At 38.7% G+C, this 20,848-nt stretch overlaps 1 protein-coding gene across 3 annotated transcripts in view; it reads right to left on the bottom strand.

Moving 5' to 3' along the window:
• Nucleotides 1-18,716, bottom strand: part of LOC113644331 (DENN domain-containing protein 4B) — a 31,422-nt gene extending 12,706 nt beyond the window's left edge. For 2 of the 3 annotated variants that reach the window (XM_027149046.2, XM_027149048.2), the window contains exons 1-5: nucleotides 18,368-18,716; nucleotides 1,545-1,859; nucleotides 967-1,219; nucleotides 539-608; nucleotides 123-292 (exon numbers count right to left, since the gene is read on the bottom strand). In XM_027149046.2, the coding sequence (XP_027004847.2) occupies nucleotides 123-292; nucleotides 539-608; nucleotides 967-1,219; nucleotides 1,545-1,840 (789 nt within the window). In that variant the 5' untranslated portion in view covers nucleotides 1,841-1,859; nucleotides 18,368-18,716. Of the gene's footprint in view, nucleotides 1-122; nucleotides 293-538; nucleotides 609-966; nucleotides 1,220-1,544; nucleotides 1,860-7,357; nucleotides 7,376-18,367 lie in introns of those variants that run through there. The other variant, XM_027149047.2, reaches the window with a different exon arrangement.
• Nucleotides 18,717-20,848: the final 2,132 nt, after the last annotated feature.

Raw genomic sequence — 20,848 nt, 5'->3', positions numbered from 1 at the left:
AGATCATCATAGTAAATTCAAAGCAGATAGGATCAGATAAAAGTAGATCAAACAGGATATTGACACAGCAACAGCTTGTGAAACAGGAGAGAGAACCTTTAGGTTAAGGTGGAGTAGCTGACCTTATCTCCAGATGCGGCGGTGAAGACAAAGGTGGAGAAGACAGGGAGCTGGTATTTGGTATTGAGTGGCCAGCTCTCTACAGTGACACCCATGGGCAGACAGAAGACAGGGACTGACTCCGGCAATGCAAATGACTCAAGATCCTCCTCAGGGTAGCGACTGATCAGCCCTGAAAGTCACACACAACACACACACACAAACACACCCCACTTCCCTCAATACAGTGTTTAAAAAGAACCAGCTACTATGGTCAAAAGCCACCAAAAAGAGGACATTCCTGAGAAACGCTAATATAGTATTGTTTCCTTTTATTACACTTCCCTCTACCTGCACCTGACCTCAAACCCTGGAGCTTGCACGTGGCTTGGTAAAAGCCATAACCACAAGAGACACAGACAAAAAAAGTTTCACTCACCTGCCTCATACACAAGGGCGTTGGCTTTTGCTACAGCCCGCTTATAGCACAGGTACAGTGCTGGGCCCCACTGTATAACATAGAAAAAGAGACTCATGAGCACAAACCCACACATGCACCTAGTTACATGTTATTCAAAAACAGATACTCAACTGATTCAAAAACAGGAAAGCCAAAACCACGAAAGACAGAAATAAAAAAAATTGAAGGGAGGGGTAAGGAAAAGAAAAAGAAAAATATATATTTTTCTAAGTACTGTACAAAGGATGTGCTAAATAAATTACAACATGTGAGAAGTAAAAAATACAAAAATAAATAAATAAATAAATAAATACATACATTTAAAAAACAAAACAAAAAAGGAGAGAGCACTGTCTAAGAAAAATCAGAAATAAATTAGATGAATAATGGACAGGGCGAAGCTGTACCATGCCAGTATTTAGATTCTTGTCCACTTTGCAGAAGGTATGTGGTGCCACTTCTCCCTTGCTGGGCATAAGTAATGAGATATCGGTCACCCCTAGTGTGTTCAGGGCCTGCGAGTCGGGGGCACGCCGATACATAAGGAACGTCTTATGTGTGGCAGGAGCTCCTGAGCTCAGACTGGCACACCGGCTGTATGGCGTAGTTTCGATCACATACCAACCCTGCTTCACCGAATCTTTCCCTTCATACAGCACACTGGGACATGAGAGAAAAATCACTAAACTTTAGAATCAGGATTAGAAAGTACAAAGAAATCCACAACAGCCACAGAAACACCGTCTACAAACATAAATCGCAAGATCATGAGAGGCCCAAACATTTGCTCATTGGTAGATTGTAAGCAACTAAATACTCAGTTGAGAATGCTATACAGCAAAAGGAGAATATTGTTATTTGATTGATCAAGAAGGTTGAGTTTGTGATACAGATTAAGAATGATGTGGCTCTTCTTCAGTGAAGTGAGAATATAGGGTGAGTGTTTATGAGTGTGTGCGTGAGTGTGTGTCTCAACATGTCCTACCCGAGCTCCACAATGGGTGGTTTGTCGTGGCTGCGTCGGTAGCAGAGGAACATGTGTGGGTTATTGATGAGGCCAGCGCTGAGCTCAGCTGGGTGGCCTCCCAATGTCTTCTCGATGCAAGTGAAGCCCTCGGGCACCTCTTCTCCAAGTCCACGAGCGATCACAGCCAGGTCGCTGATGGGCACCATGCCACGGCCTCCTCTCTGCTGACATTCCTCGTCTGGTGGAGCCGAGTCGCCCGCCAGCCCAGCCACCACAAAATAATCCACCAACTGAGGACATTTCTCCTCAGTCATACCGCCTATCTACCCACCACTGATACAGAGAAAGAGAAAGAAAGAGAGAGTGAAACTGATGTAACTCCTGTTCAAACATGCAAATATATTTGGGATTCTTAACAAAAACTAATTAACAGAAATAAATATTTTGAATTAGGCATCTCTAAACATTAGTACAGACAACCAACGACAGTAAACAAGACGTACATTCAACATAAAAATAGAAGATACCGTGATTCAAAATGAAAGAGGGACTAGTGGGCAAAATTCATGAGAAAAGATATTTAAAGGTGGCCAATTTTAAGTTGTTGTTCTCTTTGACTCTCCTCTGAAGAGTGGCAACATGGGGGCCTCAAAACAACTCTCAAATGACCTGAAAACAAAGGTTGTTCAACATTATGGTTTAGGAGAAGGTTACAAAGGAACTGTGAGGAACATAGTGAGGAAATGGAAGACCACAGTTACAGTTCTTGTTAAGACCAGAAGTGGCAGACCACGTAAAATATTGGAGCGGAAAAAGCGAAGGATGGTGAGAACGGTCAAAAACAGATGGTGCTGCAGATGGTGTCACTTTGCACAAGGTGAAGCTGTACAGGAGAGTGATGCAAAAGAAGCCTTTTCTGCACACACGCCACAAACAGAGTCACTTGAGGTATGCAAAAGCACATTTGGACAAGCCAGCTTCATTTTGGAATAAGGTGCTGTTGAGTGATGAAGCTTGAGTTATTTGGTCATAACAAGGGGTGTTATGCATGGCAGCAAAAGAACACCGCATTCCAAGAAAAACACTTGCTACCCAGAGTAAAATTTGGTGGAGGTTCCATCATGCTGTGGGGCTGTGTGGCCAGTGCCGGTACTGGGAATCTGGTTAAAGTTGAGTGTCGCATGGATTCCACTCAATATTAGCAGATTCTTGAGAATAATATTGAGGATTCAGCTACAAAGTTGAAGTTACGCCAGGGCTGGATATTTCAACAAGACAACAACCCAAAACACTGCTCAAAATCTACTATGGCATTTATGTTGAGGAACAAGTACAATATTCTGGAATATCTATCTCAGTCCAGAGACATGAATATCACTGAACATCTGTGGGGTGATTTAAAGCGAGCTGTCCATGCTCGGCAACCATCAGACCTAACTGAACTGGAGATGTTTTGTAAGGAGAAATGGTCCAAAATACATTCATTACAGGCTATAGGAAGTGTCTAGTGGCTGTTATTTCTGCTAAAGGAGGCTCTTCTAAATATTGATGTGAGTTTTTGTCTGTTGGGGTGCCCAAATTTATGGAACTGTCTAATTTTGTTTTGATGCATATTGCACATTTTCTGTTAATCCAATAAACCTCATTTCACTACTGAAATATTACTGTATCCTTAAGTTGATCCAAACACTCAAATATTTATAAATGAAAATCATGGAAATTGTCAGGGGCTCCTAAACTTTTGCATACAACTGGGTGTGTGTATATATACACACAGTGCTTTGCGAAAGTATTCATACCCACTGGACTTTTTCACATTTTGACACGTTACAACCACAAACAAAATGTATTTTATTAGGATTTTGTGTGATAAAGTGGCACATAATTGAAGTGGAGGGAAAATGATAAAAGGTGTCCAATCTTTTTTTTTTACAAATAAATATCTGAAAAGTTTGGCGTGCATTTGTATTCATCCCCAGTGAGTCAATACTTTGTAGAACCACCTTTTGCTGCAATTACAGCTGCAAGTCTAGAGAGTGAAATTTTTGCCCATTCTTCTTTGCATAATAGCTCAAGCTCAGTCAGATTGGATGGCGAGTGTCTGTGAACAGCGATTTAAGTCTCGCCACAGATTCTCAATTGGATTTAGGTCTGGACTTTGACTGGGCAATTCTAACACATGAATATGCTCTGATCTAAACCACTCCATTGTAGCTCTGGCTGTATGTTTAGGGTCATTGTCTTGGAAGGTGAACCTCTGCCCCAGTTTCAAGTCTTTAGCAGACTCTAACAGGTTTTCACCTAAGATTGCCCTGTATTTGGCTCCATCCATCTTCCCATCAACTCTGACCAGCTTCGATGTCCCTGCTGAAGAAAAGCATCCCCACAACATGCTGCCACCACCATGTTTCACAGTGGGGATGGTGTGTTCAGGGTGATGTGCAGTGTTAGGTTTCAGCCACACATAACGTTTTGAATTTTGGCCAAAAAGTTCAATTTTGGTCTCATCTGACCAAAGCACCTTCTTCCACATGCTTACTGTGTCCCCCACACGGCTTGTCGCAAATTGCAAACGGGATTTCTTATGTCTTTCTCTCAACAATGGCTTTCTTCTTGCAACTCTTCCATAAAGACCAGATTTGTGGAGTGCATGACTAATAAGACTCTCACTTCCCACCTGAGCTGTGGATCTCTGCAGCTCTTCCAGAGTTACCATGGGCCTCTTGGCTGCTTATCTGATTAATGCTCTCCTTGCACGGCCTGTCAGTTTAGGTGGACGGCCATGTCTTGGTAGGCTTGCAGTTGGGCCATATTCTTTCAATTTCCGGATGATGGATTGTACAGTGCTCCGTGAGATGTTCAAGGATTGGGATATTAATTTCTAACCTAACCTGCTTTAAACTTCTCCACAACTTTATCCCTGACCTGTCTGGTGTGTTCTTTGGTCTTCATGATGCCGTTTGTTCACTAACGTTCTCTAACACGTCTGAGGGCTTCACAGAACAGCTGTATTTATACTGAGATTAAATTACACACAGGTGCACTCTATTTACTAATTAGGTGACTTCTGAAGGCAGTTGGTTTCACTGGATTTTAGTTAGGGGTATCAGAGTAAAGGGGGCTGAATACAAATGCACACCACACTTTTCAGATATTTATTTGTGACAAAAATTTGGACACCATTTAAAATTTTCTTTCCACTTCACAATTATGTGCCACTTTCCTTCGGTCCATTTTATGAAATTCCAATAAAATAAATATTTCTTTGTGGTTGTAACATGTCAAAATGTGGAAAGGTTCAGCGGGTATGAATACTTTTGTAAGGCACTGTATATATACACATACATACTAGTGCTGCAACGACGCGTCGACGTCATCGATTACGTCGACTACGAAAATACGTCGACGCGTCACACTTTACATTTATCTAGCGTTATGGCGGCAACTGCTCCTGGGAATGGAGAAAGTTCCACTCTATCACAAAAAGCTAGACCACGATTATTCCCATACTTTAAAAAGAGGCCAAATAAAATGGCAGCACCTCAGAAAAAAACATCCTGGCGCTCTCCGACCTCAAAAGGACGAGCCATCTTTGTAAGTATTTATTATTACAATTAGTTTTGGGAGTAATTGTTGCGTTCTTACCTGCTGTGTTTTGGTCAAGAATTAAATAATAATACGGTAGGTAATAATGGTAATGCTAATTGCCGACGATAAAGCAAACTTTAACTTTTAATTTACATGACCTGGTTGTTGGAAGTTGTTTATGCACACATACTGTAAACTTAAAATTAACTACTAGATTTACATTAACAGTTCGCTGTAATCTAGTAGTGTACGTGAACATATCGATAAATAGGCTACTAGTGCATTTTTGTTTACTTTTGGCACAAGCCAATAAAATATAATCATAAGTACGTGATTAATAACAAATTCTCATTAGTTATGAGTTTAAAATGCTGTCTGTATTTCATAATAAAATGACATTCACTACACTTTCTGAATACAATTAATATTGTAAAGTAATCATATAAAACATTGTTAATAATCACATTCAGTTCATTTAAAAATATGCAGATTTACTACCCTCTTTGAAATACAGTACAGTTTATATATTGTTCATAGATTTCATGTTTAATTTGGTTCCTAATTGTAATTATTGTTTTTTTTTCCTCAGGAAGAGGCAAAGCTACAAGATTTCTTTCATAAAAAGGATGTCACTGTTTGCATGCCCCAAATGGCCGATCATGCATTTTTGCACAGTGTTGAGCAGTGCTTTTGTTGAATTTATATGGCATTTTAAATGCTTTTGAATTTATATGGCATTATTCGTGCCTGATGCTAAAGTGTTGTTTACATTTTATTTTTGGCACAATATTTTTGTATACTGCAAAAACTTAAACCACGATGAAGTATTTTTTGGAAAAAAATTTAAGTTGAAATATTATATTAGTTGTATTCATCATTTTTTGTAAAGTTATCCAAAGCATTAGCTGGTTAAGCAAAAAAGAACACTAGATTAAGAAAAAATAAATAAAAATAAATAATAATCGTTAGAGTAGTCGACTAATCGAAAAAATAATCGCTAGATTAGTCGACAGAAAAAATAATAGTTAGTTGCAACTCTAATACATACATATCGATTACAGGTTTCACCTTTGAGCAACTAAAGTGTCACATTATCTGAATATAAATAAACAAGTTTCGCACTGAGAATACCATCTCCACTGCTTCTCATCAATAGGACCTGGGAAACTGGCTTGGGGGTGGGGACAAGATGGGTGGATCAAATGCAGTACAATCAATCTCTGCCAGTCTGAAGACTTGCGGTTTACCTTCCAACAGGACAACAGCATAAACAAACTGCCAATGCCCGGCCCTCAGTTAGATTGAGAATCTGTGGTGAGACATATAATATGCCACCTTTAAAATGGACAAAACTTGAGAAAATCTGGTCAAAAAGATCAGAATCCTCACTTGTAAAGTTGATAGAGTCATATCCTAAAATCCTTACAGCTGTAATTGCAGTCAAAGGGGGATCTAGAACGGGGCAAAAATTTATGCAACTTAATGTACCTTATCAAAAGTTAGACATATCTTGGATATGTACCATATTATTTAAAGGACTACAAAAGTCTAACAAGGGTGTGTACTTATACACTGTACTGTAAATGCACACACACGCGCACACACACGCGCACACACACGCGCACACACACGCGCACACACACGCGCACACACACGCAATGCGTGAAAGGTAAATTCTTTTTAAGATGCTGGAGTGAGAAGTCAGGTTCAGCCATAATACAGCATCCCTGAAGCAGAGATGGTTAAGCAACTTCTTTAAAAATCCTCAGACAGATTGTTGGTGCTGGGATTTGAATAAAAATGCTTCCTGTCAGAGGCCCAAAGCGTTTATCACTGATCGCTATTGGTCTTACATGCATGCTACAGTGGCGTAGCATAACAGCAGCACTGACACAGCACCATACATAACAAGGCTGCATGCAGGAATGTGTTTTAAAATAATGCAGCTACAATAAAAGCAATGTGCTTAACATGCAGATGAAATATAGTGTAATACTTAGGACTGTAACAGTAAAAACCTCATTACATAATTCTCTTTTAGCAGATTGGCTCACAGATTCATCATCAGCTCTTTTTTATCCTTGTTCCACTGTCATTCTGACAGACGGCTGCCTGCTGTCCTAAAGTTCACCCTGCACTCTTCCTCCTCTCTGTCCATATATCCTGTTATGATTCCACATAGCCTCTATTCCCATCCATATTTTATAATTTAAACATAAGTAATCATTTAGACTCAAACTCACCAGCACAGATCAGTAGATATGAGCGTAACCCGTAGTATGTCAATAAAACAGTTCTGTTCGCCGAGCTAAGCCAAGAGACTACAAGACAATGGATCAGGACAGTGTACTTTCCATACCACACCACAAGGTAAAACAAGCAAGGTTTAATTCACACAGGAAATGAATATGCTAACCTGCTTCCTAGTTACACATTTACTGTTTAAAAGACACACACTGAGATATGCTTTCTGAGATAGTAACACAGCACAAGGGAAAATATTTATAGATTAAATCTAAGACATAGCAAAGCTAAAATGCACTGTGCGTGACATTCCATTAGCATTGTGTTAATCACAGGTTTGTGTGAGAGAAATAAAAGCAAAAAGCGATGTGGCTATGGAGACACACCTGTTGTGGCTAGAAAATGACGGTGAGACTCAGTATCAGTCAAGCAAACATCCTCTTTCCTACAATGTGAAAAAAAATCAATTAAAGACCAGCCAAGGTGTTTGTTCTAAGCCTAAAACATTATCAAAAAAATGTGAAGGCAAAAGTCTGTTTACCTCGGAAAAGGTTACCCGAGTGGGCACAGGTGTAATGCGGATGCTACTTCCTGTTCTAGAGAACAGAAGTAGGCCAACAACAAGGAACGCATGAACGATACGTCTGAGCTGTAAAAACAACCTGGCACAATGAATTCATTTGTCCACATCAAACCACTAATGAGAAATAACTAGACACTTGGAGGCTTCACATCTGGAATCACCCTCACACTTTGTCTAGGAACCATAAATGACATTTTTGCTATTTCTCTGGGTTTCTGTACATTCCATGAGAAAGTATATGAGTATACTATGACCACAACGCATTCCCATCATGAGCCTGAATTTGTCTACGCAATATGTCGCTTGAGATCTCTATCTAAATCACGTGCGGTCTGTGCTACCCCGCTGCGTTTGAGTCGACGTGCTACGTTTATACTCACTGTAATGTAATCACAAACCACATCTCTTAACTCATAACCCTGAACATCAATGATCTTAAAGACGCTTGAAATTCCAGTCACTAGAATCAAATTCATGTTCCACATTGCTCTCGACTCAACACCTGCTACACTCTGGCCAACTTCCCCTCTCATTAGGACAGAACGGTTGCTTGGCAACAAGCTGAGAACCAGAGCAGTCATACTCTAGACTGTGTGAATAAGCGCACGTGTGCGAGATGACATAATTAGAGAACCGCAGTGAGTCGCTTCGACAAGGAAAGCAAGAAGCGACTGTGCTAAAAGGGCAAAAAAGAACACAGTCACACAGGTCACGCTGAAATCGACGGTCTAAAATGCACTCAGGGTACACCGTAGTTAAAGCTGATGTCAGCAAAGTCTTGCTTTTATAAGGTGCGACTCACAGCTAAACGCCTAAACAAATGCATCGCTGGTTTTGCAGAGTGTTTATTCTATAGTGTAGCATCAACATATTCAACTAAAAACATTGAACAAGGCCAGGCCTTTTTAACACTGTGTAGCTAACAATGGTTTACATATTCAAATGTTCCAGTTGGGTGATGTTTAAGTTTAGGTGAAAGAAATTAAAGAAATGTATAACAATACAGTGCACATCAGAAATGTTTAATACTGTTCCACTGTCTAATGAGGCTAAAAATGCAAAAGATACCCAACATGCCAGTGTTTCATCCTTTCAGATGCATTAGCTGCAAAAACAAATAAGAAAAAAAAGAAGAAGAAGAATTAATAGCTTTCTGTCCACTTGCCTCCAAAAGTAACACTAACCCTCATGTCTACACGCCTCCAAAAAGCACCGGCCTTTGAAAATACTTGCATCGTCAAAGCCAACATCAAAGTTTGTCACGACGAACTTTACAAATCTAGTTCCTTTTTATCGTTGCTGCCAACATGTGAAGTTCGGACTACCAGAAACAGCACGACTCCCACAGATACAGTAGGTGGCCTAATGTTTACTATCAAAGACTAATGACATTTTAGACAATGGTGAAAGTGGGAATCAAGTTACAAATATAGTTTAAAGGGAGAAAAAATGTAGCCATCTAATGACAAGCAACAGTGTTTCAACCAAAAAAACACTGAAAGAATATAAATACATGATCAATGACACACCCAGCCAGTCAACACACACACACACAGAAACGTGTGCGCACACGCACACACATAATGTAGGCATTTTAAAACTTTATGTACATGTGAACCCATAATCACCCGAGTGTATGGAGTGTTTCAAGATTTGTGTGTGTGAAAGTGCGATGGTGAAGCTAAATGTGTGAGCAGCTGACAAAAGCTAATAAACCCGACAGTCACAACAAACCCCTCAGTGTTCACACATGCACAGTGTGCAATACACAAAGATTTTGCCTTTCTACAGGAAATGGCTTTGCGTACTGCAGACCACACTACTAGACAAGCGAAATAACCAGGCAAGCAGAATCACCACTAAACAGCATCTGCATGCTTACTTCTTGTCTTTTATGCTAAATGTGTGTTGTATGTGTGAGATTTTTAGAGTCAGCTCATTTTGTGTGCTGCCAGAGGAAGTGGAGAAGTGCGACAGAGAAGCCATTCAGAGAGTGTGTGCATGTTCAAACAGGACACGAGATGTCAGGAACTGTGTGTGTGTGTGTGTTTATGAGAGAGAGGGGGGTGGATAGGCCCAAGCTGACACGGTGACATCCACATCATCACTGCTGAATCACAAACAATACCAGTCTTTCCCTCACAGGCACACAGCCACATTACAATGATTTACTGTGCTACATGCTGATCAGTCATCACTGGACCTGACCAGATAGACAGATGACAAACTGTCGAGCCACCATGAGTAATAATCGCTTCTCTTCACTTGATCAATACTGCAAACTCATCTCGATCTACTGTAATTAATCACTGAGCTGCTCTGTTAGTGATGCAGATACAGTATAAGATACCAGGAGATATGCATTGGTACCGGGATCCTGCAGGATGTAACAAAACATCTGCATTATTACTTTTATCCAGATGCAAACAAGAGCTCAGATATAAAGCTTGTGGGACAAACAAAGAAGTCTACATTTGTAGACTTCATGGGATTTCTTCACCCTTATGATATATGTACTTAGGAGTAATTGTCTGGTCAGAGTCATGGTGGTTTAATTAGGCTAGTTTTTATATTTGGAGGAATAGAGCAAATAAAACCAAAATAATGAAGTTGTGTAGTGTGCGGCTGAGGGACTATGAAAGGCAGAATACTGACGATGAAACAACATGTTCAGATTAGAACAAATCCACGTCAAGTTCAATGCCGCATTGGACTTAAGAGTGGGAAGCTGGAAGTCATTTTCAACGTTAGCAGCTAATGCTAGTGATATGAGTGATGTTCTGTACATTGTCTTATTGTATGGCATCTCATAACAAACTTATTACTGATTAATATAGGAACACGTGCACGGAAATAGTTTCCGCAACACGGTTTGAGAACAGCAAATATTTCAGCAAAGGATTCAAGCAAATCCACTGACTGTCTCTGTGATTGCGAGTAAATATGAATCGAGTGAGAGTGACCTACAGGACAGGTTTGGTGTTGCTGGTGTGTCTGGTTACTTGGCCACATGTTGGTTGTGTTGGTTCGTCAACACTGCCAGAGGAACAGCCGAGAGTTCAAATAGACGACTCTATTTAAAGCCCCCTCTGAAATAAACTGCGCAGTCATATAGGAAACATCAGAGAGTGCAGCACACTTAGGATTTCCCAGTATCTCCAAATTAAAACTGCTTTTTATGGAATTGCGTCATGCCGTCCTTGGTGGATGATGTCAGCGATAGTTATAAAGCTATGTTTAAGGATGGCTATAGACCAGGAACACTGTCGCTGGAGTTGCTGGGATTGCTGTAGTTGGGATTGTGCTTTTCTGAATTGAGGTATTCTGTGATAATACTAGTGCTCAATAAGACAATTTGTCGATAAAGCAGCCTTCAAAATAGTTCATAAAAACACAAAGAATACATTTTAACATACTTGATACATGTGGGCACCAGATAAGTATTTCAGAAACTGCTGATCTCCAAAGATAGATATGTCTCTAAACCTAGAGATTTTGAGCAGTAGTTCTGTGGGTGGAAATGCCATGTTGAGTAGAAAGATCAGAGAGTAAATGTTCAAACTGTTTTGAGCTGCCAGAAAGGACTTACTCATATATTTACTCTATACAACTCTGTTCAGCAGAAAAGCATCTCACCATGCACAAAACATTGAACCTTGAGCTGGAGTTACAACAACAGAAGACCACATATGGTTCACCTCCTGTCAGTCAAGAACAGGAGTCTAGCATGGGCACAGCATGGGCACAGGCTAACCTAAACAGGACAGCTGAAAACTGAAAATAGACCAATTTATTTGTTTTCTAATCATCATTTGGAAGTTCATCAGTCCAGGTTGAAAAAACATGAACATTAACTGATGCTCTTGACCTGCTTTTGCATAACTGTATACATTGTGCTGCAGCCACATGACTGGCTGATTAGATGACTGCAGAAATAAGAAGTTCCTATTATAGTGGATGATGATGTATATTTAAACACAGAAAGCACAGACATGTGGCTGTCACTCCTATATCTGGCCAAAAAAAATATTAATTTTTTTTTAAAAATTATATATATATATTAAAAAAAACCTGACTGGATTTCCTAACTTAATCAAGCATTTTTTGCAGAAAGAGGAACCAAAATTTTGCAGAGTAGGAGATTAAAAAAAACAAACTACACACACACACACACAAAAAATCATAATTACAAGTAAATGTGAAACTCTATGTAATCCTTCTGTGACTTTTTATGTCTAATAAGCATTGAATTTTGGCATTACTGCTCTAATTCAAGTGGTGGAGCCAGTTTCTGGTCTGGGAACATTTTTAGGCACCAAATTCAAGTAAGAACAGGTTGAAGAAATCTAAACAGTACCTTAAGTGCCAGAATCATCTTAAATATGGAGATTTCAAATACATTATACAAGAATACATTGTTAAATATTCAGCATAAAGAACAAGCAGGAAGGACAAACTTTGTGTGCATGGCTTACTCTGAGAGATACTGAACATGCCTCGGGTTACAATTAGATCAATTATACTAAAGAGTCTGTGGGTCTCTATGAAGGATCATTGTTTCATTGTGTAATATTTATCATGCAGGTTTTCACACAAAGACATGATTAAAAGGTATAACCTTTCAGTTTCGCACTGATAAATACGATGTGATGTCAATTTTCCATTCATGCCCCCCATTATGACGTTATACCTCAACCAATATACAAAGAACACACAACAATAACACATTTCATATCTAACAGCTCGTCTTTCTGAACAAATACCAAAAGAAAATCGTGTATTCAGATGAAAATATGATTACTACTAAAACAGATTTTTGTACATTATAATCAAATCAGATTTTATAATAAGTAAATCTGGCAATAATATTATACCCAGTGTTGGCTTTGTGCTGATTTAAAAAAAAAAAAAAAAAAAAAAATATTGGTGTCTTGTGGAAAACTTGGATCTGGTTATAAATAGCAAAGACTGGAAATGGATTTGGAAAAGAAATGTAGACTTTTGTTAGGAGTGATTTTATTATATTAAACAAGTGGTTTTTGTATGTAAATGTGTAACTGCAAAATTTACTTAAAGCTTAGTAGTTCAAAAATAAAGACCTTATATGAGTACAACGGGTCTCAGTATCTGTGTATCGGAAATGAAATGACTTCTCTAATTTTTGATCATAAGACCACTTAAATCACTATTATGTTACATTACTACAATACACTGTATTCAGACTATTTGTATCCAGGTTTATTAATAGTAATTTATGCCTTTTGGGGTTTGTGTGTTCAGTATTGTATTTCTTTGCCATGTCACACTCCACAGTGGGGGTACACTTAATAAATGAAAAGTATTTCTGTAAAATATTCATAGAAATGTTTCTACCTTCAAAGTAAATGTTGCCGTCAAACCAATTTCTTCTCTCTGAGATGCCCCAAGTGCTTGTTCATAAGAATCCAAAATTTGAACTGGTTATCTTCAACCAGTTAAATTTTGTGTAAGGTTTCCCCAACAGAGGAAAACACGTCCCACTGAAATCATTTTATATCAGACTTGTGATCAAAGCAGTGATCAAATAATTGTTTATACTGAATGAGAATGTCTGATAAGTCGAATTCCATTCCACCAGGAGAACTGAAAGCCGGTGTATTGGTTTGAAAGCGGTTTCTAAAGTGTACTTCGTTATGATAGATACGCATACACAAGCAATCACAGGCGAATGATACGGCTACTCGAGAGAGTCTCGAAGCCTTGAGATATTCCACCTTAGGAAGCGGAATTAGGAAACAGGAAGGGATGAGTGTAACAAAAAGGAAGTGAGAGACAGCAAGTGAGTGAAAGCAAAAAAAAAAAACATGTGAGTTTATTGTAAGTCATTTCCAGGATTGATTTAGTACTGAACAAGACTGTTCTCACACTGCCCTGTGTAACTGGCAATGACATATTTTACTGTACATCATCCAAATTCACACAAGAGTAGCATGTAAACTACACACAAGTTATGACCTGTCAAGGTAAGGGCTGTTCACACACCCTATCTTCTCTCACAGCAAGAGCCACTTGTCATATGTCAGATCCATGACTGAGGTATTTTCCAGTAAACTGGTATGTGAAGGACAGTGACTTTACAGTTCAGTATATACTAGGAGGACCAATAAAACGGTGAGGGATGAAAAGGTACATGAAGTGAACTCGTGCCTCTGAGGAAGGCTTCAGTTACAGTGGTGCTGTCTGTATACCTGTGTGCCGAGATGCTCTGTAAAGACAATCGTCTCCGTATCTGCAGTCTGAATAATAGGAGAAAAGTACTGCATGATAACCAATAGCCCAGTTTATAGTTTAGCGCAACTCAGTGAAGTGTGAAAAGCATAAAACACATTTATACCACAGCACTCAGCATACAGTTGTTGTTATTTCTGTAGCAACAATTAACAAAATAAAAGAAACGTACAGCTACTGAACAAATAAAGATTTAACAGTTGATAGTGTAAAGTTTTTATTATTAGAAAATGATCGCTTGGCATTTAAACACCCTGCTCCTGTTAAAAAAGCCACTCGGCCAGCTGCTGTTTGCTCCGTCATCACTCCCACTGTGTTCAAACACCACCTGTGCCACCGAACACAGGGAATCAAAAGACAAACTGGTGACAGAACAACTGTTTAGAGCTGTCAAAATCTAAGTGGTAATGGGAAACAACTAATCATTTCTACTATTATTAGTTTCAATGGAACTATTAGAGAACAGTATGGTGGCACACACAATCTGTAACCAAATGACAAATGGCGTGATCGAAGATAATGATGAAGATCTTAGAATAAATAATAATAAATGTCATTAATTCCTTAAATATATACATGACAAAAAAATGACCTATAATAATTTTATTGTTGTACAATATGGAATATATAGAGTTTTTCAACAAAAATCTAAAAGTTAGCACTGAATAAAAATTTCCTACCATATGAATAGAGTTTGGTTCAAAAGCTTTGTCATACAGACACAGCTATGAACTCTCTGTATAGCCAGAAACGTATATTATCGCAACCAGGTCAAATATAGCTGAAGTCATGGTTAATTCAAGCTTGACGTATAGCCAATGAATACTATAAATGAGCTCATTTTCCATTCCCAGCTGGCACAGCTCTGAAGTGCTGGATAACAAACACATTGTGTAGGGCTAAGACTCAAAAAAGTGAGACCCCATCTCAATGTGGAAGTGCAGGGACAATTGTTTATTTCAAATAGACAAAAAAATGAAACCTGGCTGCAAACTATGAACATGAATAAAACTGTCCTGGACATGTTTTAGTGTTGATATGAAATAGATGTATAATTGCTGCTTTACTGTGTTCCTTGTTCAAGCTTGAACTTGTGCATGTCTGCATGGGTTTCCTCTGGGTTTTCTGGTTTCCTTCTATTAGAAACATGCAAATAAACTGTTCCAGTTAGTGAATATGTGTGTGTGAGTGTGTAGTGCGCTGAAGTCGACTTGTGTCCTATTCCTGCTGCATGTCCAGAGAGACATGTGATAGACTCCGCCCACTGCAACCCTTGTATCAGCCTCAGATGCCACATGCACAAACCATTGGTTGAAGGTCTGATGCACCCTGCTCACAAAATTGAAAACACTTCAGGATTTTCAAAGTCGTCCTGTGGTTGGATTTTACAGGATGTCTGGAGATGTGAGTTTTGCTAAATGCTGCATTTTTGAAATTATGTGAAGCTGCTTTGAAGTCCAGACATTCTGTCATCAGTCTGAAGGTCTGTAGACGCAAGACTATTGCAACCCTGACCAGGATGTCATGCACCACTCCATGGATCATAGTGTGAGGATTTCCACCTGGACTATTAAAGATAATAATGCTGTGGACTGTCTTAATGGTTACCTGTGCTATTGTAATTAATTGCTCTAACTATTAATGACATATTATTTATTTTATACACAATACCAAATTAATGATTGCTCTTGTTTTACAAATCAATCTGACTGTACACAGCGTAAACAAGTGTGTTAATTACACCAGTAAAACTCAACATTATCAGTAAAAATGACTATTTTTCTGCTCATGCTTTGCTAATGACAGTATAACAAGACAAGAATAAAGCACATGCTTAAACTTGACTTGAAAATGGTTTTGTCCTACCAGAGGTCAGACATGTAAACAGTGTGCAGACACTAAACAATGAATCAGTTTGTCAAGAAAAGGATACCTGATTATTGCTGATTATCGAGATTATCAAGTTCCCTATCCAAAACTTTTTTACGGCTGAATGTGACGTCATGTGTTATTTCCTCTAGCTCTCATTTTTAGATCTATCTAAGCACTTTCAAAGGTTCAGTTCCTCAAACTGACTTTTCACCAGCTGTGTAATAGGAGACTTTTCCTATACAATTAGCATTAAGACTCGTAGCTGCATCTCTGTGAGATGAGTTGAAGAAGTGATAGATTTGTTCGCTCCAGCTGTGGCGCACGTGTGATCCTCTGGGCTTAGTTAGACTAGTTCGACATTCAAAAAGTCAATATAAACAGGGCCAAGTGCATTATTGGACATCTCTTCTATGCTAATACAAATGTGGGATATAGGATGGGAAACAGAGACAGCTGCACAGAACTAGCATCACAAAGAAATAGCTTCACTTCTTCTTACAACTTCTTACTACTTCTCACAGGCTTAAAATAAACCCCCTGAGGGAAGTGAGGATGATGGTGGAGGTTGTTAAAAAGGTTAAAATTCACCAAATTCTGATGAAGCTAGTGGCTTCACATTACTCGCATTTGACGTCTGCCATCTACTTGGAAAATAAATAAATAAATAAATAAATAATGTTTAAAAAAAAAAAAATATGTTGTGTTCCACTTGATACTACCCCTTTAATACTATTCATTTAATCCACTACTACCATAGATTTGAAGACACAATCAGTGACATAAGAAAGCAGAGATGACTATGATGTATAACACTCTAAAAAAATTAATACATTATTATCAGTTATTATAAATGATAATAACAGTGACATTATTATTATTATTATTATTATTATTATTATTATTATTATTATTATTAAACAGACGAATCCATGAAATACATGAGAAATACGTGAGCCATCGTGCTTAAAACCATGCTATGGTGTAAAGACGTCCTGCTAATCCACATGTCCTGGTACGTGGGGACATGGCCCACTGACTGCTCGTGTTTATGATGACTTACACATGTGTGTGGTTTTCTATTTGACCAGTGTACCAAGTGTAACACAAGAATAGGCATGCCCCATCGTTCAATATAATAAATGTGATTTATAAAAAAATTAATCTGACCAATCTATTCTGTGCTGCACAGAGGGGGTATGAGGTCTGGACAGAAGTGAATCACTGCCATTGATTTATATTTTTAATCCTAAAAGTACACAGTCTTTAAGTTTACAGCCAAGCACTCAGGTAGTAATCGACTAAACTTGATCCAAATAACATTACAGTCGGATCGAAAGGGGTGGTGTAGATCTGAAATGATCATGTAAATAGGAAAAAAAGCTGTGTAAACAGTTCAATCCAATTATTTTCTCAGTCTGAGCAATATATATATATATATATATATATATATATATATATATATATATATATATATATATATATATATGTATAAATATATATATATAAATCCCAAACGTGCAGTGCCGTGATGTAAACAAACACACTAAGCTTGGACATGTATATGAATCTGTCACTCAGATGCCAATACAAATAAACAGTCATTTCAAAGTCTGCTGAATTCATTCGTATTGAGAAAACACAGACAGGAAGAAAAACACCCCTAATAAAAGCTATCATACAGCTGCCAGGACTAGGATGGAAACGAATGAGTATTTGTTAGAAAATACTCATTCACAAGGAACTCAAGTGTATTTCCGGTCTGAAATTCACATTAAACTTTAAACCTTGTATTTATTACATTTAATTGCATTTAATGTTTTAATTCCCTTATACAGGAGCCGGGTGTTGTGAACACGACGTTGTTTGACGTTAGCTGGTGAAAGCACGGACTTCCCCTCACACTCCACTGCTTTAACGCTAGCTAACGGAAATGATAGCAAACACTGGGGAGACCGTTAAACTGTCACTCTGCAGCACCCAGAGAATTAACGTCCAGTCTTAACGTTTAAAACCAGCTTCGTGTCTATTTCAAAATAAACGAACACACACACACACACACACACACACACACACACACACACATTATATATATATATGCACACAGGTTATATATATCATTCTGAACCAGCACTGCTACATCTCACAAGCTGTCTGTCTCTGTGTCGCTCTCTCTCTGTGTGTGTATGTCTTTCTATCTTTCTCTGTGTATCTCTCTTTCTGTCTCTGTATATCTCTCTCTCTATCCTTCACACACAAAACACTTCATTTTAATCATCTCTTCACTTACCACTTGACCTGTGCTGGGACTGGACACTGCTCGGTGTTAAGTGACATCTCCGGGGATGTTTAGGTCATGTTGAAGCCCGTCTCGTCCATTCGGCCGCTCCTGAGACACCAAGCAACACCACGAGCTGAAATCCGCTGTGTAAGGAGGACAAAACGCACAGCGACACTTTCACTTAATTTCCGCGGAGGTTTAAGCACAGCTATAAATACAGCGAGGGTTTTCCGTGATGACACTAAGCTGTAGCACAATCCCTACGGTGTCCAGCCATCACGAAGTTTAAAAGCAATACATCTATTAAAAGGCAAAATACGACAGAGCGCTGTTGGTTTCTAGACGTATGAGGCGCAGCTGAAACGCCACAGCGACACCTGCAGGCCAGGAGGTGAAGGGGCTTTACTATATACTGCATAAGGTCAGGGTTCGGGTTGGCATGCAGAGTAAAGAGAAACATATTTCTATTACTTTTTCAGATGACATATCATTTGCAAAAAGCCTAGGGAGGTGGACTTATCCCAAAGGTAAGAAAAGGTATCCATAATCTCCTAAACCACATTGGGGTAAAATGAATATTGAAACCTTTTAAATTGTAAAAGACACATGTTACATTGTCCTTTATACCACAAAGAAACAGCTCCTCCCTCAGACCAATTACCCCACTTGTCCTACCTCCACCATGATGGAACTCATATCTGGGGGAAAAATATTTCATTTTGACATAAATGACAGAATATAGTAACAATGCTCGTGTTTATGAATATTTACTGTTTTTGTTTACTAGTGAGGTAAAGCTGAGGAACAGTGAGGTAAAGCTGGGGTACAGTGAAGTAAAGCTGAGGTACAGTGAGGTAAAGCTGAGGAACAGTGAGGTAAAGCTGAGGAACAGTGGGGTAAAGCTGAGGTACAGTAAGGTAAAGCTGAGGAACAGTGGGGTAAAGCTGAGGTACAGTGAGGTGAAGCTGAGGTACAGTGAGGTAAAGCTGAGGAACAGTGAGGTAAAGCTGAGGAACAGTGGGGTAAAGCTGAGGAACATTGAGGTAAAGCTGAGGTACAGTGGGGTAAAGTAAAAAAGTGGGGCAATTTGTGCATAAAATAAAGACACTAGTCCAAGTGAAAGATTTGAGAAGACCTTCTTACACATTCAATTAAATTCTTTATTTTTTTGTAAAATATTATGAGGATACAGTCTTAAAAATATTCCGTTAAAGCACCTATATCTTATATTATTTACAACAAATGTGGATTCCCTGGTTATCAAAATAATGTAAAGCAAGGGCATTGTTTGCAAAGGCATGACGTATAAAGCATATATATATATATATATATATATATATATATATATATATATATATATATATATATATATATATATATAATTATAATTTATATTCCACTTAGATATAAACAGAGACTGGAAACGACCACTCAACTCAAGCACAACGACACAGAAAACGGAACAGAGAACATTGTTTTAATTATTTCATTAAACACACGACAAGCACTGAGCCGCTGTGCAACAGCTCCCCCTGCTGGCGAGAAACAACACTGCGCCTTACTCAACCGAGCAGTGTCTTTTAGTACTCCGAGGACAACACGTCCAATGCGCATTTCTACAGTGCACTTCAAGTCAAAAGCGTGCATAACCACCTGGCATGCAGTTGTAACATACGAAAATAGGTTTTTACAAAAGTTTTTTTTTGCACACATCGCATTAAAATAACGTCCACAGTCGATTGAAAATCTTTCCAAACATTGTGTAGAAATGGTGAAAATACTCTGTTTGGATTCTAAATGTTTGTTATATATTTTTAATCACAGTCTTCTTGTCTCTTAAATCAGTTCTTTTAATTAAAACCAGCCATCTACTGCATTAATCCTACAGCTCCAGGAAAAAGCTGCAAAAACACAAGATAAAACTGCTGGGCGTCACAGCTGAGGATGATCAGGAACGGCTCTACTGGTCTGAACATACTTCATAAAACCTTCTCATTTCCCTGTCTTGTGATAAACCAGAAAATCTCATGCACACGGGCAGATAGAGACGGTCTAATCTTCGATCCTGGACGATGATGATGAGGTGGAACAGGAGGAAGCTGAACTAATGATCAAAAGGGTACAGGCAAGAAACGTCAGGTAGGACTTGCAGTTTTCTCTCATCACCTCCACAAACAGCCACAATACATCTTTCAGCTCCCTTCTGCAGACACCATGACATTCACACGGCAGCAGACTTTTAAGAGTGCATTCTATGGTTACCTGAATTTTATCACGCAAATGGCCAAAGGTTTGCGATTATGGCAGCTCCACAGGAATGGCTTGAAAACCTTCACTTTGTTTTCAAGTGCAGTCTTTGTATACACTCAAATTAGTGCAGGAATAAGGCTACTTTACAGAAAGACACTGTGTATATAAGACAGCAGATGAGTGTTACAGGATCTTTACTGTACACCTCAGCAACTAGAGGTGGTGGTGATGGTCTAAAAT

The sequence above is a fragment of the Tachysurus fulvidraco genome, chromosome 3, assembly GCF_022655615.1.
Source record: "Tachysurus fulvidraco isolate hzauxx_2018 chromosome 3, HZAU_PFXX_2.0, whole genome shotgun sequence".
Lineage (NCBI taxonomy): Eukaryota > Metazoa > Chordata > Actinopteri > Siluriformes > Bagridae > Tachysurus > Tachysurus fulvidraco.
Note: the sequence above shows the minus strand (reverse complement) of the source record. Positions and strands in the feature narration are given on the sequence as shown.